This window comes from Rhinopithecus bieti, unplaced genomic scaffold (genome assembly GCF_001698545.2).
Source record: "Rhinopithecus bieti isolate Rb0 unplaced genomic scaffold, ASM169854v2 scaffold_52883, whole genome shotgun sequence".
NCBI classification, from domain to species: domain Eukaryota; kingdom Metazoa; phylum Chordata; class Mammalia; order Primates; family Cercopithecidae; genus Rhinopithecus; species Rhinopithecus bieti.
Genome location: NW_016820884.1, coordinates 556,303 through 579,477, shown reverse-complemented (window position 1 = coordinate 579,477; position 23,175 = coordinate 556,303). Strand labels below are relative to the sequence as shown.

Sequence of the window (23,175 nt, the reverse complement as noted above, 5' to 3'; positions counted from 1 at the left end):
CTAGTTTCGTAAGGTAGAAGTTTAGATCACTGATTTGAAACCTTGTGTTCTAATATAGGCATGTAGTGTTATAAATATTGCTGTTAGCACTGCTTTAGTTCTATCCACAAATTTTTATATGTGGTGTTTTAATTTGTATTCAATTCAGAACATTTTCTTATTTTTCTTAATATACTTTGATTCATTGGGTTATTTAGAAGTGTTTATTTATTTATTTAATATTTTTATTTTTTTATCTCTGTCACCCAGACTGGAGTGCAGTGGCGTAATCTCCACTCACTGCAAGCTCTGCCTCCCGGGTTCATGCTATTCTCCTGCCTCAGCCTCCTGAATAGCTGGGACTACAGGCGCCCACCACCATGCACAGCTGATTTTTTATATATATTTTTAGTAGAGACTGGATTTCACCATGTTAGCCAGGATGGTCTCGGTATCCTGACCTTGTGATCCACCTGTCTCGGCCTCCCAAAGTGCTGGGATTACAGGCGTGAATCACCGCGCCCAGCCTATTTAGAAGTTTTTTAAATTTTTTTCAAATATTTGAGTTTTTTCCAATCTTTTGTTTTGGATTTCTGATTTAATACTGTTTTGATCACCGAGCATACTTTTTATTTTAATTTTCTTATATTTGAGACTTGTTTTGTGCTACAGAATATGTTTGTTTTATTTGAGGTTTGTTTTGTGTGATAGACTATGAACATTCCAAGTGCACTTGAGAAGAATGTGTCTTATGCTGTTATTGGATGGAGTATTCTATATTGTGTTAGGTCAGATTGGTTGAGGTTTTTCAGGTTTTCTCTATCTTGCTGATTTTGTTTCTATTTGTTTTATCAATAAACTAAGAGAGGAGTATTGAAATCTTCAATGGTAATTTTAAAATTTTAAAATTTAATCAAAGTAGAGAATTGTAATGTTAAGATGGTTGGGAGGTATAAAGGCTATATTTAAATTTTTTTTAATTTATGAGGAGGGGGGAAGTTTTTGCTTTTTAGAATAATACAGACTTGGCATTCCAGTACCAGTCCTGCTATTTATTACTTCAGCTACCCCTCTGAGCCTTTTTTTTTTTTTGAGACGGCGTTTTGCTCTGTCACCCAGGGTGGAGTGCAGTGATGCGACTCTCACTGCAACATCTGCCTCCCGGGTTTAAGCAATTCTTGTGCCTCAGCCTCCTGAGTAGCTGGGATTATAATAGGCACGTACCACCACCATGCGTAGGTAATTTTTGTATTTTAGTAGAGATGGGGTTTCGCCATGTTGGCCAGACTTGTCTTGAACTCCTGGCCTCAAGCAATCCACCTCAGCCTCCCAAAGTGTTGAGATTAGAGGCATGAGCCACACCAAATATGTGTTTTAATATTTAGTCAATTTCATATGTTAACTTTTTTTATTTTACCCTTGGCCTACACTATGGCCTTCATCTTTGTGTATCTTTTCCTCTTACTTTTGTATGCCTAATTTTTATTGACAATGACAACCTCTTTAGAGCCTTGAGTATAGATTGCTGTGGTTATAGTGTGAAAAAAATTTTTTTTCCCTTGACATGTTTGCTCACCCTGTATTAAATAAAAAGATAGGAATGTTGGTACAGTTGACATAATTTTGGCACCTATAAAATTATCTCACATTACTTCAGTGACTGAAACACAGTGTTTTCCTTTTCTTTCAGATAAACCGAGAAAACTGGTGTACAATAGAGCCATGCCCTGATGCAGCATCTCTTTTGGCTTCCAAGCAGAGCCCAGGTAAGCTCATTCATTTTCTGGAGCTGCAGGCCCACTCTAACAGATCGTTTTATTTGGAGATCTGCCCTTCCTTAGCATATTATACAGTACATCAGAGGAAGGGATATATGTGATTTGGCTTTGTAGGCATTTTGTCTTACAGTTGAAGATGAGCACATGTAATTACCTGGATTTTATTTTGCTGGTAACGGACATCATAGGTGCCTTTATGATTCATTCATTTGTGAAGGCATCTGTGCTGTGCATATACATATGACATAGGTTTTTTAATCTGGCAAAAGTATAAATCTACTATTAAGAACCATACCTGAGGTTCTCAATTTTGACTGCACATTGGAATTATCTGGCTGAGCAAGCTTTAAAAACATACACATGCCTGGGTCCTACCTCCAGATACTCTGATTTAGTTGAGTGGGGTGTGGCCTAGATATCAAAATCTTTATAAGCTCCTTTGGTTACCCTACGTGTACCCAAGGTTGAGAACCATTACACTTTGGACGCATGGTCAGGAATTAAGTCTTTCCTTAAGTATCTTTGAGTTATTTCTAACAACACTTGAGGGTACAGTGCTCTTAAGACCTTGTTAATGGCACAGCACATGGCTTCTGGTTAGTTGGGATTCCCAACTTTTAAACCAGGTCCAGCCTCTAACTCTGTGTGACGTAAAGTATGTTCCCTAATGTCTGTGTGCTACATTGTCTCCCTCCCATCCGTAAAGTATTAGTAGCTTGTCTAATTTTGAGGGTGTAGTACGGATGACATGATGAGTAATCCCTGTGCCTGTTCCTATGGCTGCTAAGTGAATACTAGTAATTTGCATTCTGAGTTTTTTTAGTCTGTTTTACCCAACAAGCCTCTGTTTGCCTTCCCAATTTTTACTGCCCAGCTTTAAAAATTACCTAGTCTTCATTTGCAGGTCTTTTAGAAATAGTTTACGTGTAGATACCCTCCAGTAGTGTTAAATTTAAAAACAAATTGTTTTGAATCCTCTAACTCCAGAGCAGTTTCCTATTGATTCTCAACTCTCTGACTTTACTACAAAGGAAATAATTGAAAACAAATATGAAAAGTGTTTTCTCTATTTTGTCTCATTTTTTGAGAGTAGTTAAGGATATTATGCTATAGTCGTGTTCAGGGTCCAAGTTTTACAAGATTGGCCCCGTTCACAGATTTAGCTGACACTTCCCCCATGTAGCCTCCTAGAACCTACTACTTAAATGTGTATCACTTACTACTGTGTTTTGGTTCCTTAAATTGTTTGGGGCTTTTTCTAAAAGTGTAATTACAACCACCCAAGAGTGAAACTTTCTGCCAAGTAAAGGTTAAATGAGGTTGCTCACAGTTTGAATATTCATTGGAAGGAAAGATCTCCACACATCATAGTTTAATTTCTATATTTAGAGAAATGATTTTTGAACCCCTGGACATTTTCCCCAGGACACAATTTTGAATTCTGTAGACCTACTGTACACGCTAACCCCGAGCATAAGTGATTTAGTCTTTTTAAAGTAATTATTTTAAAATCTCAATTTAACAAAGTTGCAGATCAGAATTATGCCACTGAGCTTCAGACCTGAGATTTTGATTTTAGGCATAGTGTTTTTGCGAATCCCAGGTACTTTGTTTTGCAGGTTTCTCTATTTCACTTCATAAACACTTCCTCAAGAGAGCAATAGCATTAGACCAAATAAGATACTGTCTTTTGGCCGGGCAAGGTGTCTCATGCCTGTAATCCCAAAACTTGGGGAGGCTGAGGCGGGCAGATCACAAGATCAGGAGTTCGAGACCAGCCTGGCCAATATGGTGAAACCCCTGTCTCTACTGAAAATACAAAAATTAGCCGGGTGTGGTGGCACGCGCCTGTAGCCCCAGCTACTCAGGAGGCTGAGGCAGAAGAATCACTTGAACCCAGGAGGCGGAGGTTGCAGTTAGCCAAGATCCAGCCTGGGCGACAGAGCGAGACTCTGTCTCAAATAAATAAATAAATAACAGAGTTTTTTTGTTTTTGTTTGTTTGTTTTTTTTTTTTTTGGAGACAGGTTTTTTTTTTTCTTCTTCTGTTCCCCAGGCTGGAGTGCAGTGGCACGGTCTCGGCCCACTGCAAGCTCCGCCTCCCGGGTTCACACCATTCTCTTGCCTTAGCCTCCCAAGTAGTTGGGACTACAGGTGCCCACCACCACACCCAGCTAATTTTTTTGTATTTTTAGTAGAGACGGGGTTTCACTGTGTTAGCCAGGATGGTCTCAATCTCCTGACCTCGTGATCCATCCGCCTCGTCCTCCCAAAGTTCTGGGATTACAGGCATGAGCAACCGCACCTAGCCAAGATACTACTGTCTTTTAAAATCACTTTGTATACTCTTTAATAATGGACAAATTACAAGATAGAATTATGATTAGGATGACATAACAGAGCCCACAGGATGTCAGCAGTGTGTTTTCCTGCCCTTCCCCAATAACAGTTTGTTGGCATATATGTCGTTTTAAAACCAAATGACTAGATAACACCTTTTAAAAAGTTTGTATTCTAAAAAGCTAATAGCTCAGTACACAAAAATTATAGACAAATTTACATATGGGTCATAAAATGGGACTGGCCCTGCCTGTGCCCATCTTTAAGGTACTGTCATCTGGGTACTTACTGAATCATACATTAAATGTTAATGAAGCCTTAACTTCATTAGATACATACATATATCACACACCTGCTATGTGGTGGAAACCAGAGTTCTGTTTACTCTATGTATAAATTATTTCTGTCACTATGACTCCTTTAGGGAAGTGCGATCATCTCTTGTCACTGTTATGGAAATGGCAACTGAGAGGGGTGAAATTACTTCTTGCCTGGAATTTTTCTTCTATTAAGTAGTCAGACCTAGATTGAAGCCTGATGAATCTAACTCGAAAACCAGAGATCTTTACTCTTGTTTACACTTAGATATGCTGCTCCCCTTTATTCAGTAGGAAGGGAACATATAGAAGGAAAGAAAAGATTTTATTAATATTGAAAACTTACCAATACATGTGACACAGGGTGTGGATTAGCTCTGCCTTTAGGGATTTCCCCCACCTCCCTCTGCCCCATGACGTTGGGGGGTTATAATGGTTTATGGTCCCTCTCTCTCCATCTTGGTCCTTCTTTCTGTACTTTTCTCTCTTCCCTTCCTCAGCAGTCAGCTTTATCTCACAGAGTAGACTCTCATCCCAAACTTGGTTTGTTATCCCTTGTAGTGCTGGCTTGAATTTATTTTCTGGGTGAAGTATTCCTACCAGGGCTGAATCTGGATCTTCCCTGTGAATTTTCCATTCGAATATCATGAGCTAGTTTGTTTTCCAGTCTGGAATTTGGACGTGGTCTGTTAGAGGGCCAGCTGGACAGCGAGCAGCTCAGTGTAGTTGCTGTGACAGCCCTTTCTTTTCTTGGCCAGCCCCCCTATTTTTCCCTCAACCACGGAAAGGCATTTTTTTATTTTTTCAAGCAGGGAAAGGAGAAGGAGTAGATCACACCCACCAACTCCTCTTGGGTTACTACATACTCTAGGAAATGTGAAAAAAATTCTCCAGAATACCCATAGTTTCCATTCGGCTAAAGGCAGGGCTGTTCCCATTGAACTAACACTCTCCGAAATAGTTTGAACCAAGACTGAAACAGACTAAGGTGATTTTTTTTAACTGAAAGATTTTCAGATTCATCCATGAGCCCTGTCTCACTTCCGATGGCATTTTTTTGTGTAATTCTTCATTGAAATTGTCTTCTAATATGTTTATTTCTGCCACAAGACAGTAAACTGCCTTCCCCCCAACACTAAACATTTCTTTTTATTTGAATACTCCCCAGTATTTAGCCAGATGCTTAACTAGTAGAAAAAATCATTTGATTGACTAGCGATTTATGACCTATAGCAATGCAGTGCATCCTTGACCCTTGCTCTAAGCTACCAGGGCAGATAATTCAGTGATTATCACTAATTAATTGTTCATTAGAACAGCTATTTCTTCCCAGTTTCAACACACAGAGACAACATAATTATCTAAGCATGGAATCTAATAATCGAAGGAGACACTGGAAGTTATCTAGTCCAGCCCTCACTTCCCTCTCTGTGCAGATACCTTTTCTGTAATATCTTGACATAGTCATTCTCTGTTCCAAAACCCTTCTGGTAAAGTGATAGTCACTACTTTATGGGGCACCCAAGCTATTGCCAAGAAGCCCCGTTTTAGTGAAGCTCTGTAGCTCACACTCACTGGTCTTTGTTCTGCCCCTGGAACAGCACAGAGGGAATCTGTGACCGTCTTTAGGCACATTTTCTTCAAGCTCCTCAGTAAGCTGAATGTATCTCAGATATTTTGACTGTCGTGACCCCATTACTACATACACATTTTTGTTTATCAGTGTTCTACTTTAGATGTTATTTAGGAACAAGTACAATCCCAAAGGTGTGGTCTGGATGGCACATAGTGACAGGACTGTTCCTGTTTTGGATGCCAGTGTACTATTTACTAATAGAGACTAAAACTATTAGTGTTTCTTTGGTTTTGTCATCACCTTGTACTATCAGTTCCTCTTGAATTTGCTTCCCCCAAGTAGAGTTCTCTTTAACTCCTAGATAGCCAGGTTTTCTGCCCTGTCCCTCATCACTTAGTGTCACCTACAAATTTGATAAAGCATGCCTACCTGGTTGTCCAAATAACACATTAACTTGCTTACAAAAACAGAGATGCATGACTTTTATCTTTTTTTTTTTTTTTTTTTTTTCTGAAATGAAGTCGCTCTGTGTCACCTAGGCTGGAGTGCAGTGGCGTGATCTTGGCTCACTGCAGCCTCTGCTTCCCGGGTTCAAGCGATTCTCCTGCCTTAGCCTCCCAAGTAGCTGGGATTGCAGGCACCTGCCACCAAGCCTGGCTAATTTTTTGTATTTTTAGTAGAGATAGGGTTTCACCATGTTGGCCAGGCTGTTCTCAAACTTCTGGCCTCAGGTGCTCCTCCTGCCTCAGCCTCCCAAAGCGCTGGGATTACAGGCTTGAGCCACCATGCCTGGCCATGACTTTATCTTTAGAACTTCTTAGGGCCAGGCCCATTGGCTCACGCCTGTAATCCCAGCACTTTGGGAGGCTGAGGCAGGTGGATCACAAAGTCAGGAGATGGAGACCATCCTGGCTAACACGGTGAAACCTCATTTCTACTAAAAATACAAAAAAAAAAAAAATTAGCCAAGCATGGTGACACATGCCTGTAGTCCCAGCTACTCAAGAGGCTGAAGCAGGAGAATCGCTTGAACCTGGGAGGCGGAGGTTGCAAAAACTTCTTGAAGGAAGCTCATATCCACTCAGTAATGGACTTGGGTTCTTGGTTTCACCATCTACAAATCCCTTTAACCGTATAGTACCCAGTCACATGTCACTTTTGTTTACAAAGTTAATAGCCTGGGCAACATGCCAAAACCCCATCTTTACAAAAAATAAACCGGGCTTGGTGGCATGTGCCTGCAGTCCCAGCTACTTGGGAGGGTAAGGTGTGAGGATTGCTTGAGCCCAGGAGGCAGAGGTTGAAGTGAGCTGAGATCATGCCACTGCACTACAGGCTGGGCAACAGAACGAAAACCTATCTAAAAATAAACAACACAAAACAAAAAAGCAAAGTTAATAAGAGAGAGTATCTTGCTTATTTCAAGCTACTAAGTTTTTAGGCTCCCTCCATATACCAAGGTAGTATTTCTGTCACAGACCCCTCCCTCTGGCTTGCCAGGGTCCCTGTTCTAGTTATTGAACTGAAAACAGATTCTAAATGATATATTTTTCCACTTTGGCACATTATGCCCCCAATTTAAGAGCTATTTATGGTAAGAAAAGTTAAATTATATTTCTGTTATTACTCAGTAGAACCTGTAAGTTTAAAACAAACCGCATCACATAGTTGCTAGTAAAAGACTTTGGATTTTGAAGACAAAAGAAAAAAAATTCCCTAACTACTACGAGGAAAACATTACCGTTCAGGTATCTAAATAGAAGTAGAATATGCTTCTAAATCATCCTTTCATCTTTCTGTACCTAATATAAACATGGTAGATGCATGATTGTCCTGTAGGAGCTATATCAACCTAGAATTGGAGTAGCAGAACTACTAATTAGACTGTGTCCTTTATAGCTTTTTGATATTGAAAAAAAAATAAACAAGAAGGAAAGGAAAAGAAAAGAGTGAGAGAGAGATTTAAAAGACTGGTTGCTGGGGTGAAAAGGAAGTGGTTCTTTTGTTTTTTGTTTTATTTTCAATATTGGTGAATAAATTCTCTTTTTCAGAATGTGAGAACTTCCTGGATGTTAGACTGGGCAGAGTGTGCACCTCAAAACAAGGTGTACTTAAAAGAGAATCTGGGAGTGATTCTGACCTCTTTCATTCACCCAGTGATGACATGGACAGCATCATCTTCCCAAAGGTATTGTGTGAACCTTCCTTTCATTTTTGTCCCATGGCTTTCGTGTTCCTATTTGGGTTTCCCAAACTCTTTTCCACTTTTTTCCCCTCTTGTGCTCATTGTCTTCCCAAGACATGTTTTTTCCCTAAATATGTAACTCCTGCTAGTAAGTTGTGATCCAGCTAGCCTTGTAGGGCCTCACTCACTCTGAGAGGCGTGTAAATGTTCTCTTGGAGACGGAAACGCCAGATTACCAGGGTTTAGAAAAAGGCATTGGGCTGGGCATGGTGGCTCATGCCTGTAATCCCAACACTTTAGGAGGCTGAGGTGGGTGGACCCCATGAGGTCAGGAGTTTGAGACCAGCCTGGCCAACATGGTGAAACCCCGTCTCTACTAAAAATATAAAAATTAGCTGGAGGTGCTCACTTGAACCCAGGAGGCAGAAGTTGCAGTAAGTCAAGTTCGCGCCACTGAACTCCAACCTGGGCGGCAGAACGAGACTCTGTCTCTAAAAGCAAAAAAAAAAAAAAAAAGGGAAAGAAAAAAGCATTGGCCAAAGTGATTTAATGTGAAATTGTGGCTAGTTAAATGCAGATTTTGAAGCTCACATAGGAGTCAAAAGAAATGGAAGTTCCTTTAGAATTAATTAAGTCAGATGACAGTAAACACTTCTCAGTGGGCAGCAAGGACCGCAGCTCAGACTATATGATGTCATATGTATAAACCAGCTGTAGAGTCATTTCTGGTTAATGTGTTTAGGCCTGAAGCTTCCTGTTGAGTGTGGTCATACCACTTATCGTCATCTAGCCTGCTTAATTGGAACTTTCTAGATCTCTGCGATGGAGCCCTTCCACATGAATCACCTCACGTTTGCATATAATTTGAGACTGTCTAAGGGAGGTGGGGAATGGGGGCAGTTTGCTTTCTTTTGCTTATGTTTGTTTCTAGTTGCAGCAAGTTCTGTTTTGTTCCTCTGAGAAGAATAGAGGGCTTTCCCACAGCAGAGATGGCAAATGCTACTCAATTATATGCCACAAGTGGTTTTCTTAATGGTAAGGAGGTGAAGAGGCAGAAACACTGTTGCATCTACCAAGGCGGTTCCTTCTAGTTTTATAATGAGCTCAGAGAAGTGGTGAGGGCAGTTGTGTTAGTGGATGATTAAGTTGTCCAAGATGGTGAATGATGCTGTGTAGAAGTTACAAGAATAGGCCAGGTGTGGTGGCTCATGCATGTAATCCCAGCACTTTGGGAGGCCACGGTGGATCACTTGAGGTCAGGAGTTCGAGACCAGTCTGGAAATGGTGAAAACCCATCTCTACTAAACATATAAAAAAAATTAGCTGGGCATGGTGGCGTGTGCCTGTAATCTCAGCTACTTGGGAGGCTGAGGCAGGAGGATTGCTTGAACCCAGGAGGTGGAGGCTAAAGCGAGCCGAGATTGCACCACTGCACTCCAACCTGGGCAACAGGACTGAAACTCTGTCTCAAAAATAAAAATAAAATAAAAAAAGATAAGTTACAAGAATAGAGACCTAAAGATTTGGGAATCAGGAGCATATCAGTGCCTCTGTGAATGTACCCTGTGTACCTTCCTTTCATTTTTGGCCTTCCCTAAGGCCAAAATGAGCCACCACACCTGGCCTATTCTTGTAACTTCTATACAGTATTTTTATCTTGAGCACATTGTCTTCCCAAGTTCCTTGGAAAGACTTATTTAATATGATGCAACCTTAAGGATTTCTATCATTGTTACTCATAGTGACTTGACCAAAATTCTATGAAGTAAAACTCCACATTTAGAAGATCTGCCTTTCTCTTTTACTTAGGAATAGAGAAATCAATAGTTTTATTTTATTTTATATTTTATTTTATTTTATAATATCAGAGTTTAGGTAATTTCCACTGTGACTTTGAGGTTTTAATTGTAAGGAATTCTATTCCCCGTAAGGAGAATACCATTCTGAAGATATGTGTCGCTAAAAACATACTGAGATAAACAGGTAGTATCTCTAAGTTCCAGCTTTAAAATGGGATCATTGATAATCACTGAAACTAGGTCATGGATATACAGATATTTGTTAAACATTTATATATGTTTGAAAATTTTAATGTAAAAAGTTTTTTTAAAAAACTGAAGTGTCTTCATTAAGAAACACTTGCTTGCAACCTCCTAGGTGCATGACAGCTTGTACCTGAATATTACCATCTCTGCAGACTCAAAGTTACTTCTGGTCACTTAACTGAATGGTTTTCCTAGCTAAGGATAATTAGAATTTTCTATATTTCTCCTTCTTAGTTTCCCAGAACCATTTACGAAATTGCTCATATAAATGACCTGCGCTAGATTTGGGAGTTTTTTTTTTTTTTTTTTCCAAGAATACTAGACAGACATAATTTTTTAAAGTTGAAGGAGGCCAGGCATGGAGGATCTTAGCATTTGGGGAGGCTAAGGCAGGAGGATCACTTGAGTCAAGGAGTTTGAGATCAGCCCGAACCAACATAATGGGACTTGTCTCTACAAAAAAATACAAAAATTAGCCGGACATGGTGGTGCACACCTGTGGTCCCAGCTATTCGGGAGGCTGAGGTGGGAGGATCACTTAAGTCCAGGAGGTTAAGGCTGCAGTGAACCATGATGGCGCCACTACATTCCAGACTGGGCGACAGAGCAAGACCCTGTCTCAAAAATAAATAAGTAAATAACACCTACATTTTATACCAGACTACTTAGGGAAAACCAGAAACGGCAGGTTCACTTTTACCTCTTCATGCGTGCTTGAGAATGTCTAAATGGCCTGAGAAGAGATGGGGAGGATTTTTCTCTTAGTGTTTTTGCTCTACCAAAGTAGCCTGTGACCAGGAGAGGTTTTGCAATAAATGTTTGCTCTAGCATTAATGAAACCAAGGGCTGACTTACAAAAAGGAGAGAGATAAACTAATATTGACAGGTACTGAACTAAATTTTTAAAATATTTGATCTCAGTTTGTTGCCCATCAACCCTGATGAGTAGGTGGTTTTATGCTCTTGAGGAAATAGAGGCACTGATGGGTAAAGAAATGTATCCAAAATTATTTAGTGGGTGAGCAGCCAGCTTGAGGTTTGCATCTAGGCCTGACTCTAAAATCCATTCATTTTTTATTTTATTCTCAACCTCTCCAAACCTGCTCTAATAGCCAGTGATTAAATAAAAGTGTGGCACTGGCAGATAGGCCATCAGCTGCTTCCTTAAAAGTCGTCCTTAGTGGTCATCCGCAGAGGGTGCTATGCAAAATATCAAAATGTCTTGCAGTTTGTTCCCAGGTTCTAACCCTCTTCTCCTTCTCTAAAAAATAATCTGTAGGCAAGAGATTGCAACATCTTTTTCTGTGAACCATGAGTGGTACATGAGGTCACTTCCTTCAGCCATTTGTGTGGCTCTGGCATCACAGAGGTCTTTAACAGCCCGTAATGTTTGTTGTGACCTTTATACCTTAACCCTGTCTTTCCATTCAGTATGCCTCCTGGTAAATGACTTTTTAGTGAGTGTTATGAGCTTCATGTTTATTCTCATGAATATGTATGAGTTCCTAAGGTCTTTAATCAACAGCATAAAATTTAGATTTTGTTTTTAAAGTGAAAAGAAATCCTAGGATTCTTTTTGGCACTAGTACGATTATAAAATATAATGATCTAGGCCACTCTACTATCCAAAAGGGTAATTAAAGTCTACAGGAAATATTAATAGTTGCTGCTTCTCTTCCCAAAGAGAGGTAAATCAAAGCCCTTCCATGTATTTTTTTCCCCAGGTTAGTTAGAAGATGTATCTACAATTGATTTTTAAAAAATCAAAATGAATTATGTAAGATACAAAACCTAAAGGGAACATCCTTCTTTAATGTGTTGTAGTTTTCTCGGGTCCTTGACCCCAAGCCAAAAAAATTACTTAAAAAAAAAACCCAAAAAACCTTTTTGAGATAAAAGTAAATGTAAGCCAGGCACGCTGGTTCACACTTGTAATCCCAACACTTTGGGAGGCTGAAGTGGAAGGACTGCTTGAGTCCAGGAGATTGAGACTAGCCTGGGCAACAAAGTGAGAACCTGTCTCTACTAAAAAATTTAAAAATTAGCCAGGCATGGTGGCACACGTCTGTAGTCCCAGCTACTTGGGAGGCAGAGGCGAGAGGATCACTTGGACCTTAAAGTTCAATGCTGCAATGAGCTGTAATTGTGCAACTGCACTCCAGCCTGGGCAACAGAGGGAGACACTGTCTTAAAAATAAATAAAAGTAAATGTATTTACAGAATCCTAATTAAGAAAACTACAGTTGCAGCTGGGCGTGGTGGCTTATGCCTGTAATCCCAGCACTTTGAGAGGCCGAGGCAGGCGGATCACTGGCAGTCAGGAGTTCAAGACCAGCCTGGCCAACATGGTGAAACCCCATCTCTACTAAAAATACAAAAATTAGCTGGGCATGGTGGCAGGCACCTGTAATCCCAGCTACTCGGGAGACTAAGGCAGAAGAATTGCTTGAACCTGGGAGGTGGAGGTTGCAGTGAGCTGAGATCGTGCCACCGTACTCCAGCCTGGGCGACAGAGTGATATTCCATCTCAAAAAAAAAAAAAGAAAGAAAGAAAACTACAATTGCCTATGCACAAGTGCTGAAATTATTACAAATTTAAAACTGTGAACCAGTGGTAATGCTTGTAATCAGGTACTTTTCTTAAAATATTGAACATAAATGGATTAAGTGGTTGGCGTGTGTTAGGTGTTTAAAATGTGAACTGTTGTTTTCCAAGGTCCATAGTAGAGTGCCTTGTGTATTATTATAAATAATAATAATAAATATTTGGGAATAAATGGAGATTAAAGGACTAGTATTTTGGCAGTATTAAGCATGATTTCTTTAAGTATAGTAACAAGATATAAAGTATGCAGCAGTTTTTGTAATTCTATGTATATAATGTTTATACCTCTGTATACACTTATGTGTCCATACCTGTATAATGTAACTCTGGCTGAGAAAGCCAGTCAGGCATTTTCCCCAACATTTTATTAAGAAAATATTGAAGCATATAGAACATTTGGAGAATTGTACAGTGAACACCCATATACCCACTACTTAGATCCTACAATTAACTTTTAATTGTTTTTGCTCTGTTATGTAACTATGTATCTGTCCATCCGTCTGTCCACCCAGTTTGCCTAAATTCTTTGAGGTAAGTTACAGATATCAATATACTTCACCTCTGAACACTTAGAATTCAATATTTGTTTATAGGCTGATTGGGTTTTTTGGTAAAATTTATATACAGTGAAATGTACAATCTTGAGGGTACCAGTCAGTGACTTTTAAAAAAAACTTTAATGACTGCTTCACGAATGTGTGCATCATCCTTGCACAGAGGCCATGGTAATCTTCTGTGCATCGTCCCAATTTAGTATATGTGCTATCAAAGTGAGCACCCATCGGTGACTTTTGATAGAAGCCTTCATTCACCTTTGTACCCAGCCTGCAACAGGATACAGACTATAAGCATTGCTTTGGAGTTGCCTCATGTCTTTTCTCAGTCAGTCTGCATTCACACCCTCTCAAGGCAACAGCTGTCTTAATTGTTTTCCCACCACAGATTAGTTTTCTCTGTTTCAGAACTTCGTATAAATGGAATCTAAATAATATCATTTCTCTTGAGTAAATACCTAGAATTCAAATTGTTAGATTATATGGTAGGTATAGGTTTAATTTGCTACGAAACAGATCTTTTCCCAAGTGGTTGTACCATTTTACATTTTCACCAGTAATGTTTTGTTTTCCTTTTTCAAGTAATAACCACCAATTCATAGTAAGAGCTGCATAGTGCAGTAAAAATACTGAGTATAAGAATATTATGCTGTGTGAACTTTATTCTTACCAGATGCACAAGACTGTAGAAATCATGTAGCTTCAGTGAGATCAGAGTTAAAAGCACATATTAGGAAGAAAGGCTTTGTGTTGAGAATATATTCTAGACAGAGCTCTTTGTTTTTAAAATATGTATAAATAGGCCACCAAAGATTTTCCCACCTTATTTTAATGATTCTCAAAAGGGTAGATGGTTGCTTTATAAACTTCAGATTGGTAAAGTGCCAGAGAGATAGCAGACCTTTTTTTCAAGGCAAAATCCTTCCAAGATTAGGTGCCAGTGAAGAAGCACCTATACAACTGTCTGTGAGTTATTTCCAAACTGAGAAGAGCTAACTTGTAAGAAGGCTGTATGACAAATTAATAAATGGAAACTTTAACTCAACATTTTTGTTTGCTTTGAAGCCTTTCTTGTGTGTTTTTAGAGCAGGCTTTTTACACATTTTGCTTTATTGATGTTCATTCTGTTTGTCCCTTGATATTATTTTGAGAATTAGACATTTAGGCAGCTAAGGGTGAGTATGTTAGCTTCCTAGGGCTGCTGTAACAAATTACTGGAAGTGGGGTGACCCTAAACAACAGGAACTTACTTAGTCCCAGTTCTGAAGGCTGGAGATCCTAATCACTGTGTCAGTGGGGCTGCTTTCCTTCTGTAGGCTCTGAGAGAAAATGGCCTCTCTCCTAGTCTCTGGTGCTTGTTCACAGTCCTTGGTGTTCCTTGGGTTGTAGATGCTGCACTGTCTTCACGTGGTATTCTCTCCTGTGTGTCTTTTTGTGTCTCTTCTCCTCTTGCAAGGACACCATTCATATTGGATCTGGGGACATTTTGGATCCACCCTACTCCAGTATAACCTCATCTTAACTAATTACATCTGCAAAGACCCTCTTTCCAAATAAGGTCACATTCTGAGAAGGACATGTATCTGAGGAGGACACTATTCAACCCAGTACAGTGAGAAAGCTGAGACATTCACAAGACCATTTACATTGTCCTTGTCCATGGAGAGTTGCTCCGTGAATAGGACCCCTTAGGAAGCCCCAAGTCCCTCACTCACTTAAAAAGCATAGTCAGTTATTTCATTTTAAAATAATACCTACCACAATTTAGAATTTACTTGGTGAACCATAGTTTTATTTTACAGAGTGACCCAGTGAAGGGACTTTTCTAATACTGACTTTAATGTCTTGTTCTTACAGGATTTTAAAAAGATGATTGAGATACCAGAATAGGGCAGTTTGAGTTGAAATCAGCCTCGGTTCAAATCTTGACTCTGCTGCTCATGCCTGAGTCCATTGGAAAATCTGGGCCTCAGTTTGATCTGTCTGGTGATCCCCATGCATCTTCTCTCTCATTCACATCTCATACATTACTTAAAAAACAATCTAGGAAACTGGATTCCACAGAACTGGAAAAAGAAAGCCTTCTTATTAGCTTGTGAGATCAAGCCCAAAAGGTAGAAAGGGTGCTTTTAGAAGGTAGTGTGCTTTTGAACTATTTACGTCAAACCTTTAAAAAGAGCCTCCTTATAGTATAGAGCTTGTTTTCTATTCCAAAGCCAAAAGATTTTCATAATTTTTTTCTCTTTCTTGAAAACCATAAGTTTTTTTACCCTTAATTAAAATATTGAGTAGGCTAATTAGGAAAATATTGTGAAAAGGGAAAAGAATTACAAAATGCCCTTCCCTGTTCCCTGCCCCCATCCCATAAGAGTGCGAAATAGCTGTTAAGACAGTGCCCACATCTTAAGTATGATCAAGCATATCTTAGACACTTCTTTTGGTCTTTTGGGTACCATGAAGCTCATCTTGCCCTCACCCATCAAATTCTGTGTTCTGGTGTCTCCCTCCCTTGCTCCCTCTCGGGTTCAAGAGATTTTCCTGCCTTAGTCTCCCCAGTAGCTGGGATTACAGGCGTGAGCCACCGTGCCTGGCCACAGGTATGTTTTGACAAGTGGAAAATGTCAGGCTACTAGAACAAAGTTACACAGAACCTATTAGGCAGAGGTTAGCCAGGAAAGAGCATCATCACTTTATCAAAGACCTCATTGCCAGGACTGATTATTTAATGTATGATTTGGCCTCATAACACTCAGCCAGTTCTCAGTGAAATGAGAAAAATGTATAGCTTTCTTCCATTTAGACATTTGTAAAAGTACTTAGGCATTTGTGGCAAACTTTAGGAGGGGTCATAAGCTATTCCACATTTTTCAGAAGGCCACTAAAAACAACCACAGAGTTGCTTTTGGAATGTTAATTTCAGCACATTATTATTGTAGCCAAGCAGACTGCTTTGTTTTCAGTTAAAGCTTGTAAAAAAAAAAATTAAATCTAACACATTATGAATTTAGTTTTCATATAGAAAAAAACCCAGAGACAAATGGATTCCCTTCATTGCAGTTGGTGATATTGACTGAAAGAACTAACATAAATTTGATCTTTTTCCTCTTAAAGAAAGAAAAAAAATGGGCTGGTCACAGTGGCTCAAACCTTTATCCCAGCACTTTGGGAAGCCAAGGCAAGAGGATTGCTTGATCCCAGGAGTTCAAGACCATCCTGGGCAACATGGCAAAACCCTGTGTCTTAAAGAAATACATACAAAAAATTAGCTGAACATGCTGGCACTTGCTTCTAGTTCCAGCTACTCAGGAGGCTGAGGTGGGAGGATTGCTTGAGTCCAGGAGGTCAAGGCTGCAGTAAGCCATGATTTCACCATTGCACTCCAGCCTGGGTGACACAGTGAGACCCTGTCTCAAATTGGAAAAAAAAGAAAAGAAAGAAAAAATGATGTACTTCTAGTCTAGTACCTCTAGTAAAAGGTATAAAGAGGATAGACCTAGGCCGGGTGGGGTGGCTCACACCTGTAATACCAGCATTTTGGGAGGCTGAGATGGGTGGATCACTTGAAGTCAGGAGTTAGAGACCAGCCTGGCCAGCATGGTGAAACTCTGTCTCTACTAAAAATACAAAAATTAGCCAGGTGTGGTAGTGCATGCCTGTAATTCCAGCTACTTGGGAGGCTGAAGCAGGATAATCTCTTGAATCCGGGAGGCAGAGGTTGTGGTGAGCTGAGACGGAGCCACTGTACTCCAGCCTGGGCAACAGAGTAAGACTCTGTCTCAAAAACAAACAAACAAAAAGAGGGTAGATCTAGACTGTTTCTTTTCTAGAGTCCAGGGAGATTTGAATTCAACTGTGATCATCCTATTAAAAAAACAAGTCTCTGAGGCCAGTCATGATCTTGCCTGCCTGGAGCCCACTGAGAAGCCATTAGCTTGATCTAGAATAACTGAGGCTATCTGATTGGCCCTGCTGGCTTCAACCATATGTGCTTTCTCTCCATTACAGCCGGAGGAAGAGCAGTTGACCTGTGATATCACCGGATCCAGTTCATCCACTGATGACACGGCTTCACTGGACCGACATTCTTCTCATGGCAGTGATGTGTCTCTCTCCCAGATTTTAAAGCCAAACAGGTCAAGAGATCAGCAAAGCCTTGATGGATTCTACAGCCATGGGATGGGAGCTGAGGGTCGAGAAAGTGAGAGTGAGCCTGTTGACCCAGGTGACATGGAGGAGGAGGAGATGGACAGTATCACTGAAGTGCCTGCAAACTGCTCTGTCCTGAGGAGCTCCATGCGTTCTCTTTCCCCCTTCCGGAGGCACAGCTGGGGGCCTGGGAAAAATGCAGCCAGCGATGCAGAAATGAACCACCGGAGGTGAGATGGGAGGCAGTTTGTTTAGTGTCTCAGTGTGTGCTTGCTTTTGAGAAGCTTCTGATTTGTGTTATTGTTGGTAAAAGAATTTAGGAGACCCCATAGTATAGAAGAAAGAATATAGGCTTTGGAATCAGGAAAATCTGTGTTCAGACCCCAGCTCCATAATTTACCATGTAAATGACCTTGGGCAAGTCACCTGACCCCTCTAAGCTTTAATTTTCTCATCTGTAAAATACCTTCATTATTATTTTTAATAATACAGTGAAATGTGATTGTCATATAGTGAGTGTTTAGTAAATGGGAACGTTTTTTCTTACCACATTAATGAAACTTATGAATGAGAAAATATTGGAGGCAGTAGTTTCATGTCAGCTTTGAATTAAGAAACAAACATGAAGTCTTACAGTCAGTCTAGTACTGAACTGAGACTAGAACTCTACTTATTTTCATTCTGCATAATGTCATGGGATCTCCCGTTTAAATTTATTGCTAAGGCTTACCTAGGACCATTGTCCTAATACCTCTGAAGATAATGGAATGAGAGTGAGGTTTTAATTAATTTGACTAATTCTTATAGTGTTACCTGCATGTAGTATAACCTGAATTTTAAAGTGTTAAGAAAAACCCCTTTAAAGCTTTGACTGGTAATTTTTTTCTGGTTCTTTAATAATTTAATAAACTTCATAACTTTTGCCATCTGATTAACTCCTTGGAGCAAGGGGAGGAGCAAAGTAGCCTTCCACAGAAATTGTCCCTTTTTGTCCTGATGTTTTTCTCATTCCACATTCCTTCATTCTCTTCCCTGTGCCATTTCTCTTTGAGCAGTGTCTCTCTCCCCAGTGTGGTGTCTGTATGTTTCATGCATTTGTATCCCATTTTGTTTCACCTGCAACACTGACCTCTTCACCATTCATTTTCAGTTCAATGCGAGCTCTTGGGGATGTTGTCAGGAGACCTCCCATTCATAGGAGAAGGTACAGAGTTCGTTAACTTGATGGACTAACCATGTCACCTCTGAGTGTATACTAACAAGCATCTCATTCTGCTTAATCCATGATTGGACCATCTACTTTTAAGTAATGTCCCATCTAATTCAGGCAAATAAAATATAGGTATTTATTAATTGCCAATGTCCATTTTATATGAAATGGTTTCTTTAATTTGAAGTTTTATCCTATTTTATCTTTTTTAAAAATTATTTTTAATTTTTTCAATTTTGTGCTTATTGGTGTTCAGATGACTGTGATAATAGGGTCTCACCCAGCTTTCTCTAGAAGAGTTCGAAGAATTGTCTATGTCGTGCCTATTTAATGGACCCTAGGGAGTACTATTTTTTTCTTCTCCACAAAAGAAAAACCAGGAATGTGTGTGTGCTTGTATATAGGCTCTGAAATATTGTCAACACATTCTTTAATAATGTAATGAAAGACTTTATTACCAGGCCACCTGGCATTTTCCATTCCATTGTGGATGTAGTCATTTCTTAAAGCAAGTCAGAGGCATAAGTTCATCTCTTGGCCTTTGAATTCCTTAATTAGTATTTGTCAGGTAATATTTTGAAGCTAAAAATAAAAGATTTTTAAGCTGAGAAGTAATTTCTAGTCAGAATGCTAATTCGCTTCAAATTTTGCATTGGATTTTCTTTAGAGGTCATTAGTGACCTTTTCTTCCACTGTTTAGAAAATGTTTAGAAATCCAAAAATTAGGGTTATATTACTGCCAGTTTCTCATATTAGGAGGCATTTGTAAAGAAGTATTTTTAACTATTAGCTGAACCTGTTTTTTGGGAAGTAGGCGAATAGTGACCTTTCCGACTTTGTCTTTTCCAAGTGGATGCTTTCTTTAATTCCAGATTTTAGGCAAGAAATTGAGCTTAAATTCAGATGTTCTCATGAATTTCAGATAATCATGATTCCTATGAAATTGTTCTTCCAGCAAATAAGTTGTTAAACAAGTTTTTTTTTTTTGAGACGGAGTCTTGCTCTGTCGCCCAGGCTGGAGTGAAGTGGCCGGATCTCAGCTCACTGCAAGCTCCGCCTCCCGGGTTTACGCCATTCTCCTGCCTCAGCCTCCAGAGTAGCTGGGACTACAGGTGCCCGCCACCTCGCCTGGCTAGTTTTTTAGTGTTTTTTAGTAGAGACGGGGTTTCACCATGTTAGCCAGGATGGTCTCGATCTCCTGACCTCATGATCCACCCGTCTCGGCCTCCCAAAGTGCTGGGATTACAGGCTTGAGCCACTGCGCCCGGCCTGTTAAACAAGTTTTAACCCCATCTCTACTAAATGCTCTTCCGTAGAAGGTTCTTTGGAGGTACATTTGTCTGGGTCTTTATTAAAGCTCTTCAATATGAGCTTTTTAAAAACATATCTTTGATGACAAAGTGGGAGACGACAGATTGCTGGATGCAGTCCGAGTTAGTGTATAGATGTGCCTGTCGTCAACAACTCCAGCCAGTTTCATCCCTAGTGAAACTTAACTTTTGTAGGAAGAACGAATGTATAATTTAAAATTTTGTAAAATTGAAACATTACAACAAGTATTATAAGGCAGGGGGAGGGACATTTGTTGTTTTTTAATCTAGAACTTTCCAAATCTCAAAGCCAAAGAACTGCTAAATATTACCCCTACTAATTGAGAAATTGATGAAATGATGATGCTTTCAAAAATATCCTTAATTATGAAAGGAGTTTTCTGTTACCAGAAAGGGCAGACATTGTAGACCATCTGCAGCTGCCTTCCTGGTTCCTTAGAAAAGCTGTTACATCTTGGCTGAGCACAGTGGCTCACGCCTGTAATCCCAGCACTTTGGGAGGCTGAGCCAGATGGATTGCTTGAGCCCAGGAGTTTGAGACCAGCCTGGGAAACATGGTGAAACCTCATCTCTACTAAAAGCACAAAAATTAGCCAGGTGTGGTGGCACGCGCCTGTCATCCCAGCTACTCAGGAGGCTGAGGCAGAAGAATTGCTTGAACCCGGGAGGCAGAGGTTACAGTGAGCTGAGATCATGCCACTGCACTCCAGCCTGGGTGACAGAATGAGTCTGAGTCTCAAAAAAAAATAAAAAGCTATTATGTTTGTCTTCCTGCCTCCCTATCATTTTTCATTCTCTTCATGTTAAATCTCTTCACAGTATTCCACATCATTGTCATATCCTGAAAGTAAAGAAACATTTAGATCTGTAGAAGGAGATTTTTTTTAAGAATGATGGTTTGGCAGTGTATGTTCAGTTACTGATGTGCCACATTCTGTTTCTAAAAAAAGAAGTTGGATATTTAGGTAAAAATATGCCTGTTTATTAACTGGCGATTTAAAATTTAATAATGTCAAAGAACAGACTTCTGAGTCTTATGTGTGTTTGTAAAATATATATCTTCTCACACAAGTAAATTGTGTCAGTGTCATCCCGCTTACCAGAACAGCGAAATGTCTCCACTATATTTTTACTTTCTGCTTCTGCACTTGTAAGCTTTATACCACTAATTTAATCTGATTTAAAATGCTTTATACTATTTAATTTTAAATGATACAGTAAAGATTTTTTTAAAGAGCCATAGGGGTAGCTCTTACATCCTCCCACCATTTTCCTTGTCTCCTTTCTCCAGCCAAAAACCCCACTTGACAACAAAACAGAATTATTAGATATATCCAATATATCTAATTTTTTTTGGTGCTAGGCCTTCCCATCTGCAAGATTCTGGAGGGAGCCAAGTGGTTTTACTGTTGTCCACAAACTCTGCTTTTATCTCTTCTCAGAAAACAGAAGCACCTCACCTAGAACTTTATGGCCCAGGTAGCAGGGTATTTTTTAAATGATAGTTTTTGTTAATAAAAATCCTGATGTTTCCATGCAGTTTCCTTTATAGAGCACACAATATTTTGAATTGATTATTGTTTTAGCTAGTGGTGTTTACTTAGCATTTCCAACCCCACATTTTCCATCCCTGCTACTTGAGAATAGACACCCTTACTGGGATATTCAAGGAAGTAGATGATCAGATGGAATTTTTTTTTAATCTTTCAGGTAAAATGGATACAAACTTAAAATTAAAAAGATACATTTCTAACTTAGTGCCATAGAATTCCTTTTTAAAAAATTTTTATTTCGGCCAGGCTCAGTGGCTCAAGCCTGTAATCCCAGCACTTTGGGAGGCTGAGGTGGGTGGATCACTTGAGGTCAGGAGTTCAAGACCAGCCTCACCAACATGGTGAAACCCCATCTCTACTAAAAATGCAAAATTAGCTGGGTGTGGTGGCGCATGCCTGTAATCCCAGCTACTCAGGAGGCTGAAGCAGGAGAATCACTTGAACCCGGGAGACAGAGGTTGCGGTGAGCCAGGATCGAACCATTACACTCTAGCCTGGGCAACAAGAGTGAAACTCCATCTTGGGGAATTTTCATTATCATTAAAATATAAGCAAATATTTAATCAGTGTTATATGCTTTATCTTTAACATAGTAGCCTAGTGAGTAGGGTTTGAAGATGGATGCCAGTGTTGACTAAGTATCTTATGCAAAATCTATTAATTGTCTGGTTTGGTTGGATGTATAATGGAAACACATGAAAAAAAAACTGGTGACTCCATGAGTCCACCAGAGCACAGTTTGTCTCTGTCTCTTTTAAAAAGTCTAGGGTTAGCGATACTGTGGTAAGGGTGATGTGGGAGTATGGGATGTACTGAGAGATTGTTCCCAATGAAGGAGTTTGAAACACCTCTCATGTCTGAAGAGTGAGCCATAGGTAGTTGCCCACGGGTTCACTAGAAGGAATTTTTGGATTTCAGGTTGAACTGGTGATACTGTAAAGAACCCACAGTCTTTTCCACAGTGCTGTCTAGACAAGAATAAAACATTTTAAGTTTCTATGGTTTTATTCTAGCCTTTTAAAATTGTCAGTGTTACATTCCTAAATTTTTTGTTGATCAAATAAATCCGTCTGTCTCTTAACTATGCCCTTTGTTTTTAAACCTAAAAACTCCATCCCTGTTTCCTCTTTTCTCCCTGCATTTCTGTTTCTGTCTTTGATGTCATCCCCAGTATGAGCTGGTGTCCCTCTGGTGTGCAGTACTCTGCTGGCCTAAGTGCTGACTTTAATTACAGAAGGTATGATATTGTTATGTGTCCAGCCACCAAATGGGGAACCATAAAATATGCCATCAGGGCTTTTGGCTTGGAGCTGGCTTCTGTGTGGCTGGGATGCATATGGCCAACCTGCTTTGTCTGTGAGCACAGCGTTTCATTGCCTCTGCTATGGGTGTCACTAACTCAACTGAGGGGATACAGCCTAAAAGTCAGGTGATGCATCCTATATGTCTCAAATGGCCATACATTTGATGTTTTCTGCACAAATTTATCTCTCTCTGTCTTGGCCTGTCTTGATTTTCAAATCCTAGAAATTCTTGGATCCTGAAGAAAACAATCAA

At 39.7% G+C, this 23,175-nt stretch overlaps 1 protein-coding gene across 13 annotated transcripts in view; it reads left to right on the top strand.

Annotated features, from left to right (window-relative positions):
• The window catches only part of AKAP13 (A-kinase anchoring protein 13), a 377,174-nt gene that overhangs the window by 267,995 nt on the left and 86,004 nt on the right, over positions 1-23,175 (top strand). For 9 of the 13 annotated variants that reach the window (XM_017860018.1, XM_017860017.1, XM_017860009.1 and 6 more), the window contains 5 exons: positions 1,670-1,745; positions 8,041-8,177; positions 17,384-17,754; positions 18,675-18,728; positions 22,790-22,855. In XM_017860018.1, the coding sequence (XP_017715507.1) occupies positions 1,670-1,745; positions 8,041-8,177; positions 17,384-17,754; positions 18,675-18,728; positions 22,790-22,855 (704 nt within the window). The remainder of the gene's footprint in view (positions 1-1,669; positions 1,746-8,040; positions 8,178-17,383; positions 17,755-18,674; positions 18,729-22,789; positions 22,856-23,175) is intronic. The other 4 variants (XM_017860016.1, XM_017860015.1, XM_017860019.1 and 1 more) reach the window with 2 other exon arrangements.